Source organism: Heterodontus francisci, chromosome 13, assembly GCF_036365525.1.
Source record: "Heterodontus francisci isolate sHetFra1 chromosome 13, sHetFra1.hap1, whole genome shotgun sequence".
NCBI lineage: Eukaryota > Metazoa > Chordata > Chondrichthyes > Heterodontiformes > Heterodontidae > Heterodontus > Heterodontus francisci.
The window spans coordinates 32,898,162-32,925,172 of NC_090383.1; the positions used below are offsets into that span (position 1 = coordinate 32,898,162).

The 27,011-nt window shown below is 43.2% G+C and overlaps 2 protein-coding genes across 10 annotated transcripts in view; both read right to left on the bottom strand.

Moving 5' to 3' along the window:
- Positions 1–27,011, bottom strand: part of kif25 (kinesin family member 25) — a 271,160-nt gene that overhangs the window by 125,916 nt on the left and 118,233 nt on the right. For 8 of the 9 annotated variants that reach the window (XR_010976175.1, XR_010976172.1, XR_010976173.1 and 5 more), the window contains exons 8-10: positions 24,316–24,383; positions 23,517–23,609; positions 8,137–8,211 (exon numbers count right to left, since the gene is read on the bottom strand). Coding sequence is in view for 3 of the 9 variants with exons in the window: in XM_068044632.1 (XP_067900733.1) it covers positions 8,137–8,211; positions 23,517–23,609; positions 24,316–24,383 (236 nt within the window). In the remaining 6 variants the exon portion in view is untranslated. The remainder of the gene's footprint in view (positions 1–8,136; positions 8,212–23,516; positions 23,610–24,315; positions 24,384–27,011) is intronic. The other variant, XR_010976174.1, reaches the window with a different exon arrangement.
- afdna (afadin, adherens junction formation factor a) overlaps positions 1–27,011 on the bottom strand; it is a 598,271-nt gene that overhangs the window by 123,239 nt on the left and 448,021 nt on the right. The gene's annotated exons all lie outside the window — the stretch shown is intronic.

The following is a 27,011-nucleotide window of genomic DNA, read 5'->3' on the forward strand; positions in this document are numbered from 1 at the left end:
CGCTGAATCCCCCACTATCAACATCCTTGGGGCTACCATTGACCGAAAACTGAACTGGAGCAGCCATATAAATACCGTGGCTACAAGAGCAGGTCAGAGGCTAGGAATCTTGAGGCGAGTAACTCACCTCCTGACTCCCCAAAGCCTGTCCACAATCTACAAGGCACAAGTCAGGAGTGTGATGGAATACTCTCCACTTGCCTGCATGGGTGCAGCTCCAACAACACTCAAGAAGCTCGACACCATCCAGGACAAAGCAGCCCACTTGATTGGCACCCCATCTACAAACATTCACTCCCTCCACCACCGACGCACAGTGGCAGCAGTGTGTACCATCTACAAGATGCACTACAGCAATGCACCAAGGCTCCTTCGACAGCACCTTCCAAACCCGCGACCTCTACCAACTAGAAGGACAAGGGCAGCAAATACATGGGAACACCACCACCTGTAAGTTCCCCTCCAAGTCACACACCATCCTGACTTGGAACTATATCGCCGTTCCTTCACTGTCACTGCGTCAAAATCCTGGAACTCCCTTCCTAACAGCACTGTGGGTGTACCTACCCCACATGGACTGCAGCGGTTCAAGAAGGAAGCTCACCACCACCTTCTCAAGGGCAATTAGGGATGGGCAATAAATGCTGGCCTGGCCAGCGATGCCCATATCCCGTGAATGAATTTTTAAAAAACATACCATTTGCCTTCCTAATTGTTTGCTGCACCTGCACGCTAGCTTTTAGTGACTCATGAACAAGAACACCAATACTTCCCAACCTCTCACCATTTACGAAATATTCTGTCTTTCTGTTTTTTCTACCAAAGTGGATACTTTCACACTTATTGACATTATATTCCATCTGTCATGATCTTGCCCCTTCACTTAGCCCATCCAGGTCCTCTTGAAGCCACCTTGCATCTTCCTCACAACTTACACACCTAGTCTTGTGTCATCAGCAAATTTGGAAATATTATATTTGGTCCCCATTTCCAAATCATTTGTATTGACTGAACATCTGTGGCCTCAATACTGATCCTTGCAGTACCCCAATAGTAACAGCCTGTCATCCTGAGAATGACCCGTTTATTCCTATTCTCTGTTTTCTGTTAACCAATTCTCAATCCATGCCAATATATTACCCCAATCCCATGTGCTCTAATTTTGTTTACTAACCTTCTGTGTAGGACCTTATCAAAAGTCTTCTGAAAATCCAAATACATCATATCCATTGGTTCTCCTTTATCTATGCTACAAGTAACATCCTCAAAAAACTCCAACAGGTTTGTCAAACATGATTTCCCTGTCATAATTCCATGATGACTCTGCCCAATCATATCATTATTTTCTTAGTATCTAGCTATCACATCCTTTATAATAGATTCTAACATTTTCCCTACTACTAATGTCAAACTAACAGGTCTGTAGTTCCCCATTTTCTCTTTCCCTCCTTTCTTAAACAGTGGGGTTACATTTGCAACATTTCAGTCCGCAGGAACTTTTCCAGAATCTATAGAATTTTGAAAGATAACCACCAATGCATCTACTGTCCCTACAGCTACCTCCTCCAACATTCTGGGATGTAGCTCATCTGGACCAGGGGATTTATGGGCCTTCAATCCAGTTAATTTTTCGAGTACTACCTCTTTATTAATACCAATGTCTTTCAGTCCTTATTTTCACAAGTCCTTTGGTTCCTAGCATTTCTGGGAGATTTTCTGTATCTTGCTCCGTGAGAACTGACACAAAGTAATTGTTTAGTTTCTCTGCCATTTCCCTATTCTCCATTATAAATTCTCCTGTCTCTGCTTGCAATGGACCCACATTTGTCCTTGCTAATTTTTTCCTTTCCACATACCTAAAGAAGCTTCTACAGTCTACCTTTATGCTTCTCGCTAGCTTGCATTCATATTCTCTTTTCCCTTTATCAATTTCTTGGTCATCCTTTGCTGGATTCTAAATTGCTCCCAATCCTCGGACTTACCACTTTTTCTGGCAACATTGTAAGCCACTTCCTTTGATCTAATGCAATTTTCAACTTCTTTTGTTAGCCACGGTTGATTCAACTTTCCTGTTCGGTTTTTGTATCTTAGAGGAATGTATACTTGTTGCAGAACATACTTCTTTCAATACTAGCCATTGCCTGTCTACTGGCAAATTTTTTTGCATATTTTCCCAAACTACCACAGCCAACTTGCCCCTCATAACTTCATAGATTCCCCTGTTCAGATTTAAGATCCTAGTTTCAGAATGAATCTTATCACTTTCAAACTTAATGTAAAATTCTATCATACTATGGTAACTATTTCCCAAAGACTCCTTTACAGCAAGGTTATTAATTAGCCCTTTCTCATTCTCTTCTTTGGCCTCCTTATCTCGAGAGACAATGGATACGCGCCTGGAGGTGGTCAGTGGTTTGTGAAGCAGCGCCTGGAGTGGCTATAAAGGCCAATTCTCGAGTGACAGGCTCTTCCACAGGTGCTGCAGAACAATTTGTTTGTCGGGGCTGTTACACAGTTGGCATTTCATAATTCACAGTTCTCATAACATAATAGTAAATCTAAAATAGCCAGATTCCTAGTTGGTTCTTCAACTTACTCATCCAGAAACCCATCTTGTACACACTCCAGAAATTTATCCTCCACAGCATTCGTGATTAGGTTTACCCAGTCTATATGTAAATTGACGGTGCCCATTATTACTGTATTACCCATGTTACATGCACCTCTAATTTCCTGATTTATACCGTGCCCAACATTATCACTACTGTTTGGTGGCCTATAAACAATGCCCACCAACGTTTGCTGTCCCTTGCTGTTTCTTATCTCCACCCAAACTGATTCTACATCTTGATCCTTCAATCTAAGATCCTCTCTCATTAATGTACTGATTTTGTCCTTTATTAAGAACGCTACCCACCTCCTTTTCCTCTCTGCCTATCCTTCCTAAATGACAAATATCCTTGAATATTCAGTTCCCAGTCTTAGTCACCCTGTAACCACATCTCTGTAATGGCAATTAAACCATACCCATTTACCTCTATTTGTACTTTCAAATTATCTACCTTGTTGCAAATACTGTGTGCATTCAGATAGAGTGCCCTTAACTTGTCTTTTTAACATTATTCCGCATTCTGATCCTATTTGATGCGTACCTTCACTTTGTCTTCTAATTTTGCTTACTACTTTTCTACTTCCTGTTACCTGTTTCGCTTCCCTCCAATCTTCCCTTCCTGCCACACTCAGATTATCAATTCCCTTAGTAGTACCTTGCTCTCTTGCCTCTCTCTAAATTATCACATCTTCCCTCACTTGATCCCTTGCCCCCACTATTTAGTTTAAAGCCCTCTCTGCCGTCCTAATTATATGAATCACCAAAACACTGATCCCACTATGATTCAGGTGACGACCGTCCCAACGGTACAGCTCCCACTTTCCCCAGTACTGGTGCCAGTGCCTCATGAATCACAACCCATTTTTCCCACGCCAATCTTTAGGCCAAGCATTTAAATCTCTAATCTTATTTACCCTACTCCAATTTGCTCGTGACACAGGTAATAATCCAGAGATTATTACTCTTGAGGTTCTGCTTTTTAATTTAGTCCCTAGCTGCTCATACTCTCTGTGCAGAACCTCTTTCCTAGTCTTATTTATGTCATTGGTAACACGTGGACAACAACTGTATCCTCCCCCTCCAACTGCAATTTCCACTCCAGCCCTGAGCAGATGTCCCAAACCCTGGCACCGGGTAGGCAACAATGCCTCCTGGACTCTCAGTCTTGGCTCCAGAGAATCGTGTCAATCCCCTGACTATACTACCTCTTACTACCAATACATTCCTATTTATTCCCCACTTGAATGGCTTCCTGTACCACGGTGTCATGGTCAGTTTGCTCATCCATACAAGTGGAAAGAATCTCAAACCAGTTGGACAATTGTAAGGGCTGAGTCTCCTCCATTTCTGCCTTCTCGATCCCCTTACCTGCCCCACTCGCAGTCACACATTCCTGTCCCTGACCAGTGACCAAATCAGAAGACCATATCCTAAGGGGTGTGACTGCTTTCTGGAACAAAGTGTTCAGGTAACTTTCTCCCTCCCTGATGCATCACAGTGTCTGTAGCTCGTCCTCCAGCTCATGACTCTGCACTGAAGCTCCTCGAGCTGCAGACACTTACTGCAGACGTGGTTGCCGTGGATCACACCGGTGTCCACCACCTCCCACATACTGCAGCCACAACACATCACCTACTCTGCCATCTTTATAATGTGTTAATTAATTTATTTTTCTTAATTAATTTATAATTAATAAACCCCACTACTACTAAGCCCCACTGCTGGTAAGCTTTACAACTGCTGATAAACCTTACTGCAACTAATAATACCTTACTAATAAATCACCTGAGTCTCAGAAGATTCATATGTTCATTATTCCAATTAATGTTATACTAACCCCAATTAAAATGCCTTAGTTTAGATCAGAGAAAGAGAAAATGTTCACCAACCAATTACTTACCTTCTATGCTGGAACGTTACACATCAATTCCTCTTTCCTCCTCTGCCCTGAATTTCCAGGTGAACCAAATTCCCACCTTCACACTCTGACTACATCTCAATTCCACGTGAACCAAATTCCCACCTTCACATTCTGACCACGTCTCACTTCGGCAAAGTCTCCACTCTGTGTGTCACTCACTCTTTCGCAAAGTCTTTCATAATTTTGAAAATTCTAATCCAGTAAAACAAAAGTCCTAAATGTCAGAAACTAAAGCAAAATATTGCAGATGCTGGAAATCTGAAATAAAAACAGAAACGGCTGGAAATAGTAGGTCAGGCAGCATCTGTGGACAGAAAACTGAGTTCAAGTTTCAGGTTGATGACCTTTCTCATGAAAGGTCATCGACCTGAAACATTGGGTTGGATGTTTATTCTGCAAAGGTGATGGGTACGGAGGCAGGCGTACCAGCAATTCCATGCTACTGGCCTGCGTGCCTGTCTGCTGGTATGTTCCAGCCACCAGCCTATTTTCAGTGAGGCTGCCTCTGGAGGGCTATGAAGAGCAATTAAAGTTCCTACTGAGGGAACTCTTCACATCGTCTGAAACTTTCCAGCTGGCATACGGGTCCCCTGCTGAGGCTCATGCCTGGGAGGTGGGCGCAGGTTCCTCTCCATAATGATGCTCCGGCAGCTGTGGCCACATTTTATTTTTAAACTTTTCTAAATCTTCAGGGGGCACCTCCATCTGGAGGCACCCTCTTGTTATCTACCAGGAGAGGTGGGTGCTGCCGGATGCTCAGGGTCTCGGGCGCTCCAATTGGCTCTCACAGCTGTGGAGCCCATCCTCCATCCTTAATTGGACGGGGCTTCCGGAGGCGGCCTCTTAATTGGACACCTCCTCCAAAATCTCCCTTGGAGTCCCGCCGCCAGCATTTCTGGTTCCTGCCCCGCTTTTCATCCATACGGTGGGATCTGGACCGGGAACGAAAATCCAACCCATTAATTCTGTTTCTCTCTCCATACATGCTGCCTGACCAACTGACTATTCCCAGAATTTTCTGTTTTTATTCCTAACTTTGAGCCTTTCACCTTCATGGTATTATCCTTGTGCATCTGCAATGTACCTTTCCTGGACTGAAATTTAAATAATACTTTATACAATTCAAATATAATGGCCTTGCTTTTACATTCAGTGCCCCTATGTATAAAGCTAGATTCCCATTTACCTCTTTATGGCCTGCACTCTCACCTTTAAAAATCCATGGATAGATTTTAGCCTTTAGGCAGCCAAATATGCAGAATGTGCTATCTACTTGCCTGTTCCAGCAGTGAAGGAACTGGAACCATTTTGAGGCTGGGCTTCATTTAAGTAGAATCGGTGAACTACAGGCATCCCAATGCAGCTTTCTGGATTTGGGCCAGTGCAATATCGAGCAGTCCAGAGGCTGCCTGCCTGGCAGCGGCCTAGATTATTTTTGTGGGGGTGCAGAGGTATATCTGTTAAGTATTTTCCCACTTCTGACACTTGTATATGGCTTTCTGCATTTTCCTGCATTCTTCCTCACAGTTTGCCGAATTCCTTAACAAGATATCAAGTTCAATTGTCATAAAGTGACCTTAATGCTAGATTTTAATGCAAATATAGATGGTAGTAGTTGTTATTGGGTTACTGTTCCTTTGATAGTGCAACTTAAAGACTACTTTTTTTTCTTGTTCTGGGAAATTATTCATTTGAGTACAGTTTTGAAGTGTAAAATTTACAAATTAAGAGGCTTGTTGGCACTGGTGCCTGTGAACAAGCTTTCTACTGAGTCTATTCCCCGTTAAAGGTTTATTTTTCAAATATTTATCCACTTCATTCTTTTGGTGATCATCTTAGGAATATAGGAACAGAAGAAAGCCATTCGGTTCCTCGAGCCTGTTTTGCCATTCAATGAGATCAATGGCTGTTCTGCGACCTAACTCCACATATCTACCTTGCCCCATATCCCTTAATAACTTTGGATAGCAAAAATTTATCAATCTCAGTTGTAAAATTAACAATTGATTTAGCATCAAATGCCATTTATGAAAGAAAGTTCCAAACTTCTACCTTCCTTTGCGTGAGTAAGTGTTTCCTATTTCCCTAATTTCACTTCTGAAAGGACTGGCACTCATTTTTAGCAACTGACTCACCAACTAGCAAAAATAGTTTTAACCAAATTACTTTATCAATTTTAATTCTGACCATCTCGATTAGATCTCCTCTTATCCTACTTTCTTCTAACCAGAAGGGAATTACATACAATATTACACACTCGTGCACAGTTTGCAAGGACGTACAGATGCAAAATATTGTGCAAATTATACAAACATTATTTATGAAGTACATGTCAGTTGGCTTATAACCTCTCCATCTTCCTCAGGATCAATGCCATTGAAAATCCCCTGAGATTTCCATATTCTGCAATTAAGCTCTGCCAGCTGAGTCCACCATTGTTGCACCTTTCTCTCCTACTATGTGCAAATTTTAAACTATATGCAAGGTAGATCAAGACAGGGTGCTTTAACCCAAATTCTTTCATCCGTTTTGTTCTATTTGGCCTCTTGTCATGTGCAACATCAGCTCGTTTCACTTGTGCTATTTTCCTTGTATACAACTTCCTGGGTGAGTACAGTGTTTTTGAATATATCTAACTTTGACTTTCCTTTATGTCAACATATGCCCTGTATTACTGCTTTGCACTATTACATTTGCTTTAATTTGAGTGCGCTTTAAGAGTCAAGCAAACTCTTTCAGACCTCCCACATGGTCATCCAAGTGATAGACATAAGATTACATATGCTCTGTTATGAATCTGGTTGAGACCCATGCTGCTGTTTCTCTAGGATGATGTTCAGTAGGTTAGGGCCTGATTCATGAAGCAACTTTATAAACTTATTCACAAAGATATTGGATGTTACACTGGATTCCCAAATTCTATACCCTTTATGCTGGTTCAGTGCCTCTTATCTACTTGAGAAGCATTAAAGAATCATCGTTACAGCTGTATTGTCGTTAGTTGATTTGTTGTTCCTGCTAACAAAATGCCCAGTGTATGCTATCTTTAAGCAGACAATTTCATACAATTCATTTTGTTAGCAGGTAGAAATTCAAAAATGGGTTATTTACTTTTGCGATTAGTATAAAATAGATAAATCCAGTGGGAATTATAAATCCAATAAGGAATTCAAGAGAAACTTCTTTATCCAGAGTAGTTAGAATGTGAAACTTGCTATCGCATGGAATAGTACAGGTGAATAGCATAGAAGTATTTAAGTGGAAGCTGAATAAGCACGAGGGAGGAAAGAAAACCTGTTAGGATTAGATGAAGTAGGATGGGAGGAGGCTCATGTAGAACACGAACACCAAAACAAACCAGTTGTGCAGAATAACCTGCTTCAGTGTTGTAAATTCTATAACATTGATTATCAGTGATCTTACTATTTCCAAACTTAATTCTTAAAACACTTCCATTTTAGAGTTGAAATTGTGTTCATTTTGTTACCACTGGCTCCTTGATTTGTTTTAAGCTGTGTGCTGCAAGCGGAACTTTCCTGAAAAACAATACTGCCTCATGGAGGACCTGTTATACAACAAGGTTAGAAATATGTGTTACACTTACCCATCTAGTACGGAGGTAAGTAAAGGACGCAATTGCTCAAACATGGACTCCTGGGAATCACCAGAACCATAAACCCTATTGTGTAGAAGGAATTAATATAAATGATGAATCTTAAGTTAATTGGAGAGGTACAAATAAGAGAAATTTTCAAGAAGCTGCAGACACAGTAATTGTTTCAAACCTCTGATGACTGCAGTAGATTTTTCACTGCATTGCTATTACAATGTTCTACCATTAGCATCTGAAACACACTGAACCCAAAATTCTGATGCCTGCTGTCTGCTACTATAAATCAATGCATTCACAACTGGAAACTGGTCTGTGGACCCAGACTGCTGAGGAGTAAAGCCTGGAGAAACAGTCTGTTGTAGGTCCACTCCAGGACTCAGCAGCACTGAGTGACAGATCACTTCTGTCCTCAGTTTTTTTTTATTCCTTCAGGGGATGTGGGCATCGCTTATCTGTAACTGCCCTTGAGATGGAGATGATGAGCTGTCTTCAATGTTTTGATAGGGAGGGAGTTTCAGAATTTTTGATGCAGCGACAGTGAAGGAACAGCAATATATTTCCAAGTCAGGATGGCATGTAACTTGGAGAGGAACTTGCAGATGATGACATTCCTGTGCATTTGCTGTCCTTGTTCTTCTAGGTGATAGAGATCGTGGGTTTGGAAGGTGCTGTCAAAGGAGCCTTGGCGAGATGCTGCAGTGTATCTTATAGATGAAACCTGCTGATGCCACCTTGCACCGGTGGTGCAGGAAGTGAATGCTTAAGATGTGGATAGGGTGCCAGTCAAACAGACTGCTTTGTCCTGGATGGTGTGGAGCTTCTTGAGTATTGTTGGAGCTGCACCCATGCAGGGAAGGGAGAGTTTTCTATCACATTCCCACCTTGTACCTTGTAGATGGTGGAAAGGCACTGTGGAGTCAGGAAGCAAGCTACTCACTACAGAATTCCCAGCATCTGACCAGCTCTTGTAGCCACAGAATTTTGTGGCTGGACCAGTTCAGTTTCTGGTGAGTGGTAGCCCCCAGCATGTTGATAGTGGGGGTGCAGCAATGTAATGCCACAATATTGAGGGTATTAGGGATACAGCACTGAAACAGGCCCTTCTGCCCACTGAGTCTGTGACGACCATCAACCGCCCATTTATACTAATCCTACACTAATTCCATATTCCTACCACATCCCCACCTGTCCCTACCACCTACCTATACTAGGGGCAATTTATAATAGCCAATTAACCTATCAACCAGCAGTACTTTGGCATGTGGGAGGAAACCGGAGCACCCGGAGGAAACCCACGCAGACACAGGGAGAACTTGCAAACTCCACACAGGCAGTACCCAGAATTGAACCCGGGTCGCTGGAGCTGTGAGGCTGCAGTGCTAACCACTGCGCCACTGTGCCGCCCATAAGTGGTAAGTGATGGGTAAGTGATGAGGGTTAGCATGAGCAGCGTGTGTAGTGCAGTGGGTCAGAGAAGTCATGTGAAGATGTATTCACTGACCCTGACCACTCGTGTGAGGTCATTGAACTTCTTGTGGCACTGCTGGCAGATCCTCAGGGCCAGACTCTGAGAATTGATCCCCTTGGTCACTTGCTCCCAATCCCTTCTCAGGGTTTACCTTAGGGGCATCCAACTACCTACAGAACCAGTGCTTCTCTCCTCTTTTGGACTTCTTGCACTAATGCCTCCAGAAATGCACCGGAAAATCTGGCAGCCCTCTCTATTTCCTGCTGCTATTTGGTGTGCTTCCCTTTGTAGCCACTTCCTCCACAGTCAGCAATAGCTTCCGTATAATTAGTGCAGCTCCTCTTTAAGATGGGCCGGCTGCTTTTAAGATGTACAATCTCGCTGAAACACCTGCTAGCCAAGCACACTGTTTGGCCCCGTGTTGAATATGCAGCCAGCCATCAGCATGTTTGGTGCTGGGCTGCACGTTGAAATCATTGAAATGATGAGGCAACACAAAGTCTTTTTTTTTTGCATGCTGCCTGCCTCAACAGGACCAGGCTAAGGGAATCGCGACTCACCCACTCCCGAAAACAGGAGTATTCGAATTTTCCCCACCGTGTGCCTTGGTTTATTGTTGCGAAATGGCTTCAAGACCCATATAATGCTTTGGATATTTTAATTTATTTGCAATTCTTTACTCCATTATAAACTGGAATTTAAGTTCTAATCTATACTTTATCTTACAGAACTACCAAAGCAAACAGAAGCTACAGCAGGAAATTTTGACAACTTTACCCTTTGCAATTGCCCTTTAAGAACCTACTTTCACTTGATTCACCAGGTTCTTGCAAAAATGCCTGTTCCATTAGGCATTCTTGATAGGCAAGTGCTGTAAGGTGGAATTGACAGAATCTGGGATGGATAACGTCATTTTGATGGCTGTCATTTTAGCGAGTAGGCACTTCTTAAACTGATCTGAATTTAGAACTCAGAAAAGGATGTCCAAAAAACTGATAAAGAAGGGGAAAAGAGTATATGAATGCAAGCTAGCATGCAACATAAAGGCAGACTGTAAAAGCTTTTTTAGGTCTGTTAAAAGATTAACTAGGACAAATGTGGGCCCATTACAGGTGGAGACAGGAGAATTTATAGTGGATAACAGGGAAATGGCGTAGAAACTAAACAATTACTTTGTGTCTGTCTTCGCGGAAGAAAATCTCCCAGGAACACTAGGCAACCAAGGGACTTGTGAAACCAAAGGACTTGAAAAGTTAACTGGATTGAAGATTGATAAACCCCCTGGACCAGATGAGCTACATCCCAGATTGTTAAAGGAGGTGGCTATAGAGATAGATTAGATTAGATTAGAGATACAGCACTGAAACAGGCCCTTCGGCCCACCGAGTCTGTGCCGAACATCAACCACCCATTTATACTAATCCTACACTAATCCCATATCTCTACCAAACATCCCCACCTGTCCCTATATTTCCCTACCACCTACCTATACTAGTGACAATTTATAATGGCCAATTTACCTATCAACCTGCAAGTCTTTTGGCTTGTGGGAGGAAACCGGAGCACCCGGAGAAAACCCACGCAGACACAGGGAGAACTTGCAAACTCCACACAGGCAGTACCCGGAATCGAACCCGGGTCCCTGGAGCTGTGAGGCTGCGGTGCTAACCACTGCGCCACTGTGCCGCATGGTGGTTATCTTTCAAAATTATATAGATTCGGGAAAGCTTCCCGCAAACCAAAAAGTAGCAAATGTAACCCCACTATTTAAGAAGGGAGGGAAAGAGAAAATGGGGAACTACAGACCTGTTAGTTTGACGTCAGTAGTAGGGAAAATGTTAGAATCAATTATAAAGGATGTGACAGCTAGATACTAAGAAAATAATGATATGATTGGGCAGAGTCAGCATGGATTTATGACAGGGACATCATTTTTGACAAATCTGTTGGAGTTTTTTGAGGATGTTATTTGTAGCATAGATAAAGGAGAGCCAATGGATATGGTGTATTTGGATTTTCAGAAGGCTTTTGATAAGGTCCCACACAGGAGGTTAGTAAACAAAATTAGAGCACATGGGATTGGGGTAATATATTGGCATGGATTGAGAGTTGGTTAACAGACAGAAAACAGAGTAGGAATAAACAGGTCATTCTCAGGATGACAGGCTGTTACTAGTCGGGTACCACAAGGAGCAGTGCTGGGGCCACAGCCGTTCACAATCTGTACAAATGATTTGGAAATGGGGACCAATTGTAACATTCGCAAATCTGCTGATGACTCAAAACTAGGTGGTAATGGAAATTGTCAGGAAGATGCAAGGAGGCTTCAAGCGGACTTACACAGGCTAAGTGAATGGACAAGAACATGGCAGATGGAATATAATGTGAATAAGTGTGAAGTGATCCCCTTTGGTAGAAAAAACAGAAAGACAGAATATTTCTTAGATGGTGAGAAGTTGGGAAGTATTGGTGTTCAAAGGGACCTGGGTGCTCTTGTTCATGAGTCACTAAAAGCTAGCGTGCAGGTGCAGCAAACAATTAGGAAGGCAAATGGTATGTTGGCCTTCATCACAAGGGGATTTGAGTACAGAAGTGAAGATGTCTTGCTGCAATTGTATAGAGCCTTGCTGAGACCGCACCTGGAGTATTGTGTACAGTTTTAGTCTCCTTATCTAAAGAAGGATATACTTGCCATAAAGGGAGTGCAACGGAGGTTCACCAGACTAATCCCCGGGATGGCGGGATTGTCTTATGAGGAGAGACTGAGGAAACTGGGCCTGTATGCTCCAGAATTTCGAAGAATGAGAGGTGATCTCATTGAAACTTACAAAATTCTTACAGGGCCTGACAGGGTGGATGTAGATAGAATGTCTCCCCTGGCTGGTGAGTCTAGGACCATGTGACATAATCTCAGAATAAGGGTTGGGCCATCTAAGACTGAGATGATGAATTTCTTCACTCAGAGCGTGGTGAATCTTTGGAATTCCCTACCCCAGATGGCTGTGGAAGCTCAATCACTGAGCATGTTCAAGACAGAAATCAATAAATTTCTGGAGACAAATGACATCAAGGGATATGGACATCATGCGGGAATGTGGCATTGAGGTAGATGATTAGCCATGATCTAATTGAACGGTGGAGCAGGCTCAACAGGTTGAATGGCCGACTCCTGTTCCTGTGTTCCTAAAATTGACCATAATGGAAATGAGGCAGCTTCTGAGTCCATCACAAAATCTGCTCCCTGGGTGAATGATATGCCCCTCTTCTGCCCTCTCTCCTCACTAGAATTATGGGTCCATTCTTGATCAAAGAATTCTATGCCTCTGGGAGAGAAATTTTAAATAAAGTGCATGCAATCTTAGTTAGAACTGTCACCATAACCTATAAAGGACACAGATTTCAAATTATTTTGGGAGTTTGACTAAACTCTGCTGTAACTCCAGTGGAACCTACTGGAAAACAGCAGGGACCCAGTAGCACTGTGTACCTGCTGTTTCTGGGACTTTCCTAGGCTGCCTTGTAAAGGGTGAAACATCTGATCACCTCTACAAGGCCAATGACATCAAGGGAGAGCCCTGGCAGTGAGGCTTCTAGCCCAGGAATTCCAGCTTAATCAGTTCAGCTGGGATTCAGCATAGGAGTGGAGACTGGTATGCCATGAGAGGTGTGATATACTGGGCTCCATATGGTGGTAATGGGCATCCCATGGTGGTTCAGGCTAGGACTTGTAATGGGGAGCTGCCACCATTTAGTGAGTTCCTTTTATGTTGTCTGATGCAACATAAATGAGATGCACAGAATCCAGTTGCTTGACAATCTCAAAACCGGTTTCTTAATAGCTAACTATCAGATACAGTACAGAGCTAACTATTTACAGATCCCTACTCTGGGTGTTACAGTTGAAGAGTGACTCTGGCTTCAAGTCACATGAATGCATCCTGGTACTTAGCTCATTAGCATACTAAGGCGTTAAAGGGACATCACTCTTAAAGGCAATCATACAACATCCCCTTTCTTTCCAAAGATAAGTCTTGTATGTTAAAAGTAAAAAATACATATCAAAATTATTTACACAGGTATAGAGATTGTGAAATTTACAAATGTAGAGGCTTAAGAGTCCATATTTTAGTGGTTTGACAGCTCTTCTATATCTGGTTAAGGTATAACCTTCTGTGGGAGTGGATTTCTCCCTTGGCTGTCCTGGATTTGCAGGCATGTTGTCTGCGTTGGCTGCCGTCCTGTTGATCTGTCACACCCCCACCACCGGAGCATGCTCCCTCGAGTCCGCTGTGAGCAATTGGAGTATTGCACACCTCTCTCAGTTGGCTTCGGTTCCTTCTCAACACTGCTCCGTTAGATGTTGTAATCTCGTAGGACCTAGGTTCACTGCAAACTCCAGCAACTCTGCAGGCAACCATGTTGTCATTGTGGGGGGTATGACCCTGACCTTTTGTCCTACATGTAGCTTTGGTAGCTCCACCCCTGCGTGTCGGTCATGCACCATCTTCATTCTCCCGTTTTTCGAGCAGTGTCTCTTGCATCTCGGAGAATTTGGATAGATGATGCCTTGACAGAGTCATCCGCACTTGTCTGCTAAACATGATCTCTGCTGGTGACGGTAAGCCATAGGTGTAGCCCTGAGGTGGTACATGGCAACACAAAAATCTTGTTTTGTTGCCCTACACTTTAGGATAAATGTTTTGACTGTGCAGACCATTCGCTCAGCGAGACGGTTAGGCCAAGGGTAATGTGGAGAGGACACCCAATTTGGCACACATAACCTGAAAGGTTTGCCCATATACTGTGGCCCATTGTCAGAAATTATTTCTTCAGGTGCACCGAGTAGACTGAATAAGGCACTCAATGTGTCTGCGACAACCGCACTTGAAGTGTCTTTTACCTGTCTGACAATTGGAAATTTGGAGAAATAGTGACTAAGATAAAGTCTTCTCCATTTACGAAATGGAGAATAGGTCAGCGGCGATTTTGGACCAAGGGTCTGACGGAATTTCGCAAGGATGTAGAGGTTCTTTGTGTTGTTGTAGCTGGTGGCTCTGGCATGCCTCACACACCTTCACTAACCTTTCGATGTCATTATTGATCCCTGGCCGATAAACAGTGTCTCGTGCCAGTCGTCTTGTTCGTTCAATACCCATATGGCTTTGGTGAAGTTGTGATAAGATGTCCTCTCGGACAGCTTTGGGCACAATTACATGTTTTCCCTTGAAGGTGATGCCTCTCGAGATACCGAGTTAATCTCTGTAAGACCAGAAGCATCTGAGGGCTTCTGGCACCTCTTTTACCATGTCAGGCCAGCCTTCCATGATGACTATCCACGGTGCCTTCAGTTGTGGATTATTTGCTGTTTCTGATTGTAGTTGGTCACATTTGTGCTGACTGAAATGCAATAAGTCGACTTTGAGCACATCTTCCACCCCGATGTCCATGCTGTCCACTTGTAGATCCAGTGGAACTTCTTCATTCTTATTCAGATTTGGCAATCTGCTCAGTGTATCCGAGGTGACCATTTTAGTACCCGGTTTGTAGCAGATGTCGAAGTCGTACCGTGTACCTTCACTAACAGCCGCAGTAGTCAAGGTGGTGCACTTGTCAATGGTTTGCATCAGATCATTTCCAGTGGTTTGTAGTCAGTTTCCACCGTGAACTGCTTGCCGAACAGGCAGAAGTGGAACCTTGTGATCCCAAACACCAGAGCAAGGGTTTCACACTCTATGTTTGAGTAATTGGATTGTGCTGAGGATAAAAATTTGGACCTGAATGCAATTGGTTTGCCATCCTATAAGATGCACACTCCTAGCCCTTTCTGTGAGGGGCTGACTTCCAGGATTGCCTTTTTCCTTGGGTTGTAGTACTGCAGGGTAAAGATTTCTGCTGAAAATGCTTGTTTGAGGAACTCAAACATATGCTGAGGTCCTCCTTTTTTTTTAAAAGCTCTCTCAGCGATGATGCTTTGTCAGAAAAATTAGAAATTTATGATGCCAAAAAGTTGAAAAATCCAAGACATCTCTGGAGGTCTTCTTTGTCTTGGGGGTAGGCATATGCCTTGCATCTTCAATTTTGCCTGGGTCAGGACGGGTTCCGCAACCAGAATAGATGGAGCCAAAGAAATTGATCTGACTTACATTCACCTGGCACTTCTTGCTGTTAAAAATGAGCCCTTCGCGACAAGCTACTGCCATCAGGGAATGGAGATTTTGATCATGTTCTTCTTTGGTTTTGCCCCATTACCGTAATGTCATTGGCAATGCATATGCAACCAGGCACGTTCTCTATAATTCTGTCCATATGTTGCTGGATCAGATCTTGACTGACAGATAAGCCGAAGGGTAGTCTCTGGAAGTAGTATCTTCCAAATGGTGTCCTGCAGGTAGTGACTTCTTGAGATTCCTTAGTTAGGTGTACAAACAATATCCATGTTTGGCACCCAACTTGGAGAAGAATTTGCCTCCTTTGAACTTGGGATTCAATTCCTCTAATGTTGGAATCTTGTGGGGGCATCACTTTAGGGAGAGGTTCAGACGCCTCGGATCTAGACATACCCTAATTGCTCCAACCTTCTGCAGTACGCATATGATTGAGCTGCACCAGTCTGCGTGATGATGCACAACGCAGGTGATGCCATTGCGTTCCATGTCATCTAACTTGCGCTTAAGCATTTCTTTTATGTGCACGCTGCACTTTCTGGGAGGGTCAATTGATGGAATTGCATCCTCTCTGAGGTGCAGTACGGCATCGCCTTTGAAATTTCCTATGTGTCGAACCAGTCTGGGTACATTTGTTGTAGGTTGTAGACCGACTCAATGCGGGTACCCTTGGTCTCTTCTGCTGTAATGGGTACCTTGGTGACCTCGTGGATGGTTATGATGTTGAGATCCTTACACGCTGTTAGTCCTGCCACTGCTGGTCCACTTGTGTCTACTAGGTAGAACATTTGTTGTTTCCATGCCGACTTGCCGTGTCTGCATTGTATTGTTAATGTGCCATTGCAAGGGATGGATGATCTGTTGCATGCAGATGACTTGGCAGTTGTCACTTGTACCATTGATTCCCAATGACTCCAGTACATATCTTTGAGGATTCGGACTGATAGGATATTTGCACTAGCGCCGGTGTCAATCTTGACCCTGAGCTTTCTTTGCCAGCTTTCTTTGGGCACATGATGTTAATAGTGGCAAAAACTTCCAGTTGTTTGACTTCATCAACATGATGTGTCAGGTTCACAATGTGGAACACCTGTTCGCCTTTGGCTGAGAATTGTTTCTCTCTGGTTCTTGTCTCAGGTGCGTTTCGCTGTGGACTTCATGTATCAGCTTGCGTTTGTGCAGGTCTCTGGCACTTTCCTTGCTGTTGTTGCCCTGCTGCTGCACCTGTCGTCTGTTTGTTAGTGTCCGACCATGACTTCTGGCTGTGTCTTTGGAGCCAGAATTCCTGCATAGGCCTGCCCAGTGCCCTTTTACACCGCATGCCTTGCACAGATCGTGAAATGCGGGACCAACCACACTTACCACACAGCTTGTTTGCTCTTTACGACCTCGTTATTGTGTCGATACTATTGCCTGCACCTAGTGCTTGCAGGTGCTGCTGTCTAGCTACAATAGCTTCATATTTCCTGTCATCTTCAAGCAGCGCATTAATGCTGTGACTTTTCTATTTCCCCAAAAGGTCTTCTGAAACGCTTCAATGGGTGTCGATACGATCACCAGCTCCATTATTAGGTCTGACAGCTCAGCTTCTGAGAAATCGCATTCATTACCCTTACTATGGCATCTACTGACGAACTGGTCTATTGATTACTGTGGCTGTTGCCTGTAGGACACCAATTCCAGAGGCTGAATTCGAAAATTCACTCGTAATTGGAGCTGATCTTCTCGCACTTTCCATATTTTTGTGGGATCTTTCTGATCCTCATCAGATAATACAGAAGTGTTGATTCTGTGTAATCCTTCATTTCCGATTGCTGTCAGTATCTTCACAGCCTGTCTGTCTGGTTCTACCATTGCTTGGTCTGTGAAGGATAACTACATTCTTTGTTTGAACAGTTGGAACTTGGATAGAATATCGAAGGTCTTCCAGTTCATGCTGGGAAATTTGGTATCCATCTTCCTGCTGTTCTTTTGCTTTAAAACTTGCTTTATGACTCTGCACTGTTTCCCCTTTAAAAAGCTCTCTTGGCAGCTTTGGACTTCATGTATCAGCTTGCGTTTGTGCAGGTCTCTGGCACGGGAAACAGCGAAAGCGGAACCAGAGCATAAAGAGACTGGGAGAGAGAGAGCGAGAGTTCACTCAGTGAGCTGGAAACAGCGAGAGTTTGAAAACAAATTAAACAGTGACATTGCAAGAAAGCTGCAAGATGATTGGTTGGTGAGTAACCACTGTTAGGGAATAACTCTAAATAGCTGGATTAGTAACTAAAGTAAAGAGAAAGGTAAGGTCTACAGTTTTTTTATATAGTAAGTAGTGTTTTTTAGGGAATCAAGGTCCATAGTGTAAATAATCTCTAGTTTTTGAGTAATTTAGGGAGTAAATTAAGGATAAGTCATGGCAGGGCAGCTCGGCAACGTGGAGTGCTACTCCTGTGAAATGTAGGAAGTCAAGGACACTTCCAATGCCCAGAGCGAACACATATGCAGGAAGTGTCTCCAGCTGCAGCTACTCAAAATCCATGTTTCAGGTCTGGAGCAGCAGCTGGGGACACTGTGGAGCATCCGCGAGGCTAAGATCATCGCATCTAGCACGTACAAGGGGGTGGTCACATCACAGGTAAAGACTGCTCAGGCAGAAAGGGAATGGGTGACCACCAGACAGAGTAGAAGAACTAGGCAGATAGTGCAGGAGTCCCCTGGGTCCATCTCCCACTCTAACAAATTTTCTGCTTTGGATATTGTTGAAGGAGATGGCTTCTCAGGGGAATGCAGCAACAGCCAGGTCTGTGGCACCATGGGTAGCTCAGCTGCACAGGAGGGAAGGAAAAAGAGTGGGAGAGCTATAGTGATAGGGGATTCTTTTGTAAGGGGTACAGATAGGCATTTCTGTGGCCGCAAACGTGACTCCAGGATGGTATGTTGCCTTCCTGGTGCTAGGGTCAAGGATGTCACGGAGCGGCTGCAAGACATCCTGAAGGGGGAGGGTGAATAGTCAGAGGTCGTGGGTTCACATTGGTACCAACAACATAGGTAGAAAGCCGGATGAGGTCCTGCAACAAGAATTTAGGGAGCTAGTTAGCAGATTAAAAAGCAGAACCTCAAAGGTTGTAATCTCTGGATTACTCACGGTGCCATGTGCTAATGAGTCTAGGAATAGGAGAGAGCAGATGAATGCGTGGCTGAAGAGATGGTGCAGGAGGAAGGGCTTTATTTTCCTGGATCACTGGGTCGGTTTCTGGCGAAGGTGGGACCTGCACAAGTCGGACGGGTTGCACCTGAACCAGAAAGGGACCAACATCCTTGCAGGGATGTTTGCTAGTGCTGTTGGAGGGGTTTAAACTAATTTGGCAGGGGGAATGGAATACAGAGTGGAGGTACAGTAGGGGGTGATGCACAGCCAAATACAGAAGAGAAACTAAGTTAGTCTGGAAGGCAGAGCAAATATAGACCTGTTAAGGCACAAGCGAATACTGCAAGGCTGGATTGCATCTATCTTAACGCAAGGAGTCTTACCAGTAAGGCAGATGAATTGAGGATACTGAATAACACATGGGAATATGATATTATTGCTATCACAGAGACATTGTTGAGGGAAGGGCAGGACTGGCAGCTCAATATTCCAGGGTATAGAATCTTGAGGCGCGACACGAGGCAGGGGGGGGTGGTAAAAGAGGAGGTGGCATTGCACTATTGATCAAGGAGTAAACTACTGCAGTAAGGAGGGATGATCTCTTAGAAGGTTCCTCAAATGAGGCCATTTGGGTAGAACTTAAAAACAAAAAGGGGGCAACCACTTTGCTGGGCATATACTACAGGCCTCCAAACAGTCAGGGCGAGATAGAGGAGCACATATATAGGCAAATCTCAGAGAGGTGTAAAAATAATAGGGTAATAATAGTAGGTAATAGTAGGTGATTTCAACTTCCCCTGTATCAACTGGGATAGTCTTAGTGCAAAAGGCTTAAAGGGGGCGGAATTCTTAAAATGCATACAGGAGAGCTTTTTGATGCAGCACATAGAAAGTCCTACAAGAGAAGGGGCGGTACTGGACCTAATCTTACGTAATGAAGCCGGACAAGTGGTATAAGTGTCAGTGGGGGAGCATTTCGGGGATAGTGACCATAACTCTGTAAGATTAAAGGCAATTATGAAAAGGGACGAAGATGGACCAGAAATAAAGGCACTGAATTGGGGGAAGGCCGATTTCAATATAATAAAACAGGATGTAGCTAAAGTGGGACTGGGAGCAGCTACTTGTAGGAAAGTCTACATCAGACCAGTGGGAGTCATTCAAAAAGGAAAGAGTGAGAGTTCAGGGCCAACATGTTCCCGTAAAGGTGACGGGTAGGACCAACAAGTCCAGGGAACCCTGGATGTCAAGGGATATAGAGGATTGGATAAGGAAGAAAAGGAGGCTTATGGCAGATTCAGAGCACTGAAAACAGTGGAGGCCCTAGAGGAGTATAGAAAGTGTAGGGGGTACTTAAAAAAGTAATTAGGAGAGCGAAGAGGGGGCATGAACAAACACTGGCGGGCAAGATAAAGGAAAATCCCAAAGCGTTTAAGTATATAAAGGGCAAGAGGATAACCAGGGAAAGAGTAGGGCCCATTATGGATCAAAGTGGCAATCTGTGTGTGAAGCCAGAGGAAGTAGGTGAGGTTTTGAATGATTACTTTTCATCTGTGTTCACTGTAGAGAAAGACGATGTAGGGTAGCGATCAGGGAGGGGGACTGTGATATACTTGAACAAATTAGTATTGAAAGGGAGGAGGGATTAGCAGTTTCAGCAGGCTTAAAAGTGGATAAATCCCCAGGTCCAGAGGAGATGTATCCCAGACATACAAACAAGAAATGGTGAAAATACTCAGCAGGTCTGGCAGCATCTGTGGAGAGAGAAGCAGAGTTAACGTTTCAGGTCAGTGACCCTTCATCAGAACTGGCAGATATTAGAAATGTCCAAGGTTTTAAGCAAGAAAAGCGGGGGTGGGGCAAGAGATAACAAAAGAAGTGTTGTTAGGACAAGGTCACAGAGAATAACTGACCAGAAGGGTCATGGAGCAAAGGCAAATGTTATGTTAATGGTGTGCTGAAAGACAAAGCATTAGTACAGAGAGGGTGTTAATGGACAGAAAACTGAGCAGCCTGGCCCCAAGCACAAACATGAAAAAAACCGTGGGTAGGCACAGTAGAAACAAACTAAAATAAAACAGAAAAAGGAAAAAGAACAAAAAATAAAAATGAAAATGGAAGCCTGTCATGCTCTGAAATTATTGAACGTTTTAGGTCAGTGACCCTTCATGTATCCCAGGCTGCGATGTGAGGGAAGGGAGGAGATTGCAGGGGCTCTGACACAAATTTTCAAATCCTCTCTGGCCACAGGAGAGGTGCAAGAGGACTGGAGGACAGTGAATATGGTACCATTATTCAAGAAGGGTAGCAGGGATAAACCAGGTAATTATAGGCCAGTGAGTCTAACATCAGCGGTAGGGAAACTATTGGAAAAAGTTCTGAGGGACAGGATTAATTTCCACTTGGAGGGGCATGGATTAATCAAGGATAGTCAGCATGGCTTTGTCAGGGGGAGATGGTGTCTAACAAATTTAATTTTTTGAGGCCATGAATAGGTGTGTAGACGAGGGTAAAGCAATTGATGTAGTCTACATGGACTTCAGTAAGGCTTTTGATAAGGTCCCACATGGGAGAGTGGTCAAGAAGGTAACAGCCCATGGGATCCAGGGCAATTTGGCAAACTGGATCCAAAATTGGCTTAGTGGCAGGAGGCAGAGGGCGATGGTCGAGTGTTGTTTTTGCGATTGGAAGCCTGTGACCAGAGAGTACCGCAGGGATCCGCGCTGGGACCCTTGCTGTTTGTAGTGTACATTAATGATTTGTATGTGAATATAGGAGGTATGGTCAGCAAGTTCACAGATGACAGGAAAATTGGTGGTGTCGTGAATAGTGAGGAGGAAAGCCTTAGAATACAGGACAATATAGATGGGCTGGTAAGATGAGCAGAGCAGTGGCAGATGGAATTTAATCCTGAGAAGTGTGAGGTGATGCATTTTGGGAGGACTAACAATTCAGGAAAATATACAATGGATGGTAGGATCATAGGAAGTCAGAGGGACCTTGGTGTACTTTATTTAGAGGTACAGCACTGAAACAGGCCCATCGGCCCACCGAGTCTGCGCAGACCAACAACCACCCATTTATACTAATCCTACATTAATCCCATATTTCCTACCACCTACCTACACTAGGGGCAATTTACAATGGCCAATTTACCTATCAACCTGCAAGTCTTTGGCTGCAGGAGGAAACTTGAGCACCCGGCGGAAACCCACACAGTCAAAAGGAGAACTTGCAAATTCCACACAGGCAGTATACAGAACTAAACCCGGGTCGCTGGAGCTGTGAGGCTGCGGTGCTAACCACTGCGCCACTGTGCCGTCCATAAATCACTGTCCATAGATCACCGAAGGCAGCAGCACAGGTAGATAAGGTGGTTAGGAAGGCATATGGGATACTTGCCTTTATTAGCCAAGGCATAGAATATAAGAACAGGGAGGTTATGACGGAGCTGTATAAAACGCTAGTTAGGCCACAGCTGGAGTACTGTGTACAGTTCTGGTCGCCACACTATAGGAAGGATGTGATTGCACTGGAAAGAGTGCAGAGGAGATTCACCAGGATTTTGCCTGGCTGGAGCATTTTAGCTATGAAGAGAGACTGGATAGGCTAGGGTTGCTTTCCTAAGAGCAGAGAAGGCTGAGGGGGGACCTGATCGAGATATACAAAATTATGAGGGGCATAGATAGGGCAGATAGGGAGAAACTTTTTCCCTTAGCGGAGGGGTCAATAACCAGGAGGCATAGATTTAAGGTAAAGGGCAGGAGGTTTAGAGGGGATTTAAGGAAAAAAAAATTCACTTAGAGGGTGGTTGGAATCTGGAACATACTGCCTGAAGGGGTAGTAGAGGAAGGTACCCTCATAACATTTAACAAGTATTTAGATGTGCACATAGCATACAAGGCTATGGGCCATGTACTGGAAAATGGAATTAGAATAGATAGGTGCTTGATGGCCAGCATAGACACGATGGGCTGAAGGGCCTGTTTCTGTGCTGTATAACTCTATGACTCTATGGTTGACAGGAACATGTGTTTAGCAGTGCTTGTCTGTTTATCTAGCTTCCAGCACTCTCTCTGTTTACACAGCTGTGCTGTAGGCATTTCAAATGCTTTTTCTCTCTGCTGGAGTTTGTTTATACAGCCGTTCAATCGGCAATTCTTCACACTTGAGTGGTCTTATGGGTTTTTTAAACTCCAGCTGAGTGAATGAAAGCTCTTCATGCTCGAGTGGTTTGATGATTTTTTTTAAAGCTTTAGCTACGAGATGCGTGAATGGAGGATTCCCGGACATTTTGCTGTCGGGCGCCTCCTGTAATAGCGCCGACTTCGATCAGCCTGGGAAAGGAGACAGGTCTTCCCCATTTTCACTACCACAGAGATTTTTTTTAAAAAAATCAATTTTCGAAGCACTTCAGTGCTTTTGTTTACTGGGATTCCTCTACCAACGGCACAATGACTCACCCGTTCATAATGATTGATTTGCAGCTTGTCACTCAGAGCTCTGTCTTCTACAGCTGGGGGTAAGTTTTTTTTTATTGTTTGGGCCAGTATTTCTTTTTAACTTTCTCTCTTCTGGCTGTAAAAGGGTAGATTTAAAGCTGTTTTACCTGTGGTCTTCAACCTTGGATTCTGTCTTCTCAACGCAGCTGCCACCAGGTAATGAGGAGCTGCCACCATACAATAAGCTCTTTTTATGTTGTCTGATGCAATGTAAATGAGATGCGTGGAGTTCAGTTGCTTGAAGATCTCAAAACAGGTTTATTAACAGTTAACTATCATACACAGTGCACAGTTATTTACAGAACCTTACTCTGGGTGTTACAGTTGGAGAGTGACTGTGGCTCTTAGTCACATGGCTGCATTCTGTACTTAGCTCATTAGCATACTAAGATCTTAAAGGGACATCACTCTTAAAGGCAATCATACAATAGGACTCACAAAATATTTTTTAAAAATTCAAAATAATCAGCTCCCTTATACTGGAAGCATGTAGAAGGTACAAGAAAGTTGGGATGATGAGCATGTGGACAAGCCATCCCAATGGCAGGCAGCCAAGCACCAGGTTTTGTGGCAACATAGACTGGTGGGCACTGGAGATGTACCTCTAGTCCTTAATAGTGTGCATGTCTGTCAGTCCCATACAATTTAGGTGCCCTCCCACTCTGGCATGATCAGCACTGGAAGTCACTTTCCCATGGACTTTCATGGCCTTATTATTTACAGTATATATGAGCCTAACTTTATTTTATATTTATATTCTATCTTTGCATACAATGGAAGCATAAAAATTGCCATGCATTTAACAATCATCTCTTAAACAGTGACCTAAGATGTTTCCCTCATTGTATGATGGATTGTTCTGTTATGTGGTGACTGAATAATTCTGTTAATCATCTTATAACTTACCGGTCAAACTCAAACATCTTGTTCACTACTGTATGACCAGAACGATTGCATTTTACATGAACAGTTTCCTAAACAAAAGATAAAAATACATTAAACCACACTTTTTAAAAAAGCAAATAAATGACAATTTAGTGCAATTTGGACATATAAAAATCATTCCCAGACATCAGTTTGATAGAACTGAGAAACTAAATCTATCAATGAAACTGATTTATCTTAAGTAACATATAGTGGTAATGGGGACTGCAATGATTGTACTATTTTTCCTTGCACTTAGTCCCCATAACTCCTACTAACAAATCAGCTAGAAACACCACAAGTGGTGCTCTGTGTTCATGTGTGGTACCTGAATCTGCAAATATATATGTGAACATATCTCACTTTGGCAGATGAATAGTACAAATGCAGACTTCAAGAAACATAGGAACTGGAGCCATTTAGTTCCTCAAGCCTGTTCTGCCTTTCAATGAGATCATGGCTGATCTGCGACGTAACTCCACATACCCACCTTTGCTCCATATCCCTTAATACCTTTTGATAACAAAGATCTATTAACCTCAGATTTAAAATTTACAATAGATCTAATATCAATTGTTGTTTGCAGAAAAAAGTTCCAAATGTCTACCACCCTTTGTGTGTAGAAGTGTTTCCTAATTTCATTCCTAAAAGGTCTGTCTCTAAATTTTAGGCTATTCCCTTTAGTTCTAGGCTCCCCAACAGTGGAAATAGCTTCTCTCTATCTACTCGATCAGTTCCCTTTAATATCTTGAAAACTTCGATCAGATCACTCCATAACCTTCTAAATTTCAAGGAGTACAACCATAGTTAGTATAATCGCTCCTTGTAAGTTAACCCTTGGTGTTCAGGTAGTCTAGTAAATCTACACTTTTTTAAAATATTCGTTCATGGGATGTGGGCTCGGACAGCATTTATTGCCCATCACTAATTGCCCATGGGAAGGTGCTGATGAGCCACCGTCTTGAACCGCTGAGTCCATGTGGGGTAGGTACACCCACACTGCTATTCGGAAGGGAGTTCCAGGATTTTGACCCGGCGACAGTGAAAGAACAGCGATATAGTTCAAAGTCAGGATGGTATGTGGCTTGGAGGGGAACAGCAGTTGGTGGTGTTCCCATGCATCTGCTGCCCTTGTCCTTCAAGCTGGTAGAGGTCGTGCGTTTGGAAGGTGCTGTCTAAGCAGCCTTGGTGCTGCACTCCCTTCATGCCCAATATATCCTTCCTAAGGTGTGGTGTCCAGACTGTTATAGCTGAAGCATGACATCTACCCCTTGCATGCTAGTGCTTTAGATATAAAAGCCAGCATTACTTTAAGTATTTTTGATTATTTTCTGTACCTGTTGTCATGATCCTGTCTTTTTTTTTCTCTGGAAAGTATGTGGTGTGTCTTTAAGATAGCAAAGGAGCCGTACTGCTTTAAGAAAGCAAACCTCAGGAGTTAGAGAAAGTGCATTTTGGTTGCCATTAGATACAAGCATACGGAAAGGGAACCAACCAGCTTCAAAGAATGCATCCTGGTTACCCGGCAACAGCCATTCAGGGACCAAAGACCGGATATACAATGTTGCAATTATTTTTTGAGCTGGCTTTTTAGTTGAAAACAGACTGTTACAGCTGGGGACACAGAGCTGTGTGTTAACACCTGAAAGGAGAAACAGACCATTTAAACTGAAGGAAGAGAATTAGTCTGTTTACTTATTATCTCTCAAAATTCTAAAAAAAACGTCAAGCCAAAACAGAGATCTCTGATAATTTAAATTGAAGGATGGGACGTTAAACTGTGACAATCTTTTATCTCTCAAAAATTCTAAAGCCAAATAGGTTCTTTTAAAAAGTGTTTGCAAGTTGCTAATTGTGGAAATTCATCGCTGGTGAAGGAAAGCATCACTTACTGCTGGAATTAGACTACAGACTGTTCTACTGTTGAAGAACTTTTTTTTTCTCCCCATAGGACAGCTGTGAGGACGTCAAGCAACATTGGACTTTTTCACCTCCAGCAGGAGCATAAAAGTGCAAGGACTCTAATTTTTCTATTTTTGCTGTTGTTTCTGTCTTAGTAGTGTTTAAGAATTTAGTTTTCCTAATTAAACAGTTAATTTGTTGATTTAAAGACACCTGGTTTGGTTAGCCTCATTCGGGGGTTAATAGATAGCACAATTTGGCTGGGTCTTCCTTTAATTTGGAAAGTTTAAAAATGATATGTTAGGCGATCTGTGGAGGGACGGGATTGAATTAACAGTGCGTTTCTCCCACCACAATCAGAATCATATATTTTGATTGGGGGCTTTGACTGGAGCGGTCAGTCGTAAAATTTTAATTGAGGGCTTGCTCGAGATTTGAATCACATATTAATTGGGTTTCTTGGGGTTTGAATCATATCTTAATTGGGGGCTCGCTCGCAGTTGAATCATATTTAATTCGGTGACTCGCGTCTGGGATCAGAATCAGACTAATTTGGAGGGCTCGCAATTAGAATCATAGTAATTACTTGTCTCTGGGATAACATATTTAAATTGGGGTCCTGCGTTTGGCATCATATTCATTGCTCTCAAGTCTGGGATCATATTAATTGGAAACTCGATTGTTGGGATCTAAATCTGACACCAATTACAAAGAAAATAAAAGAACCAGGTCTCTTGTAGAATAAGGTACAGTCTATACCATTGTAATGGCATTTG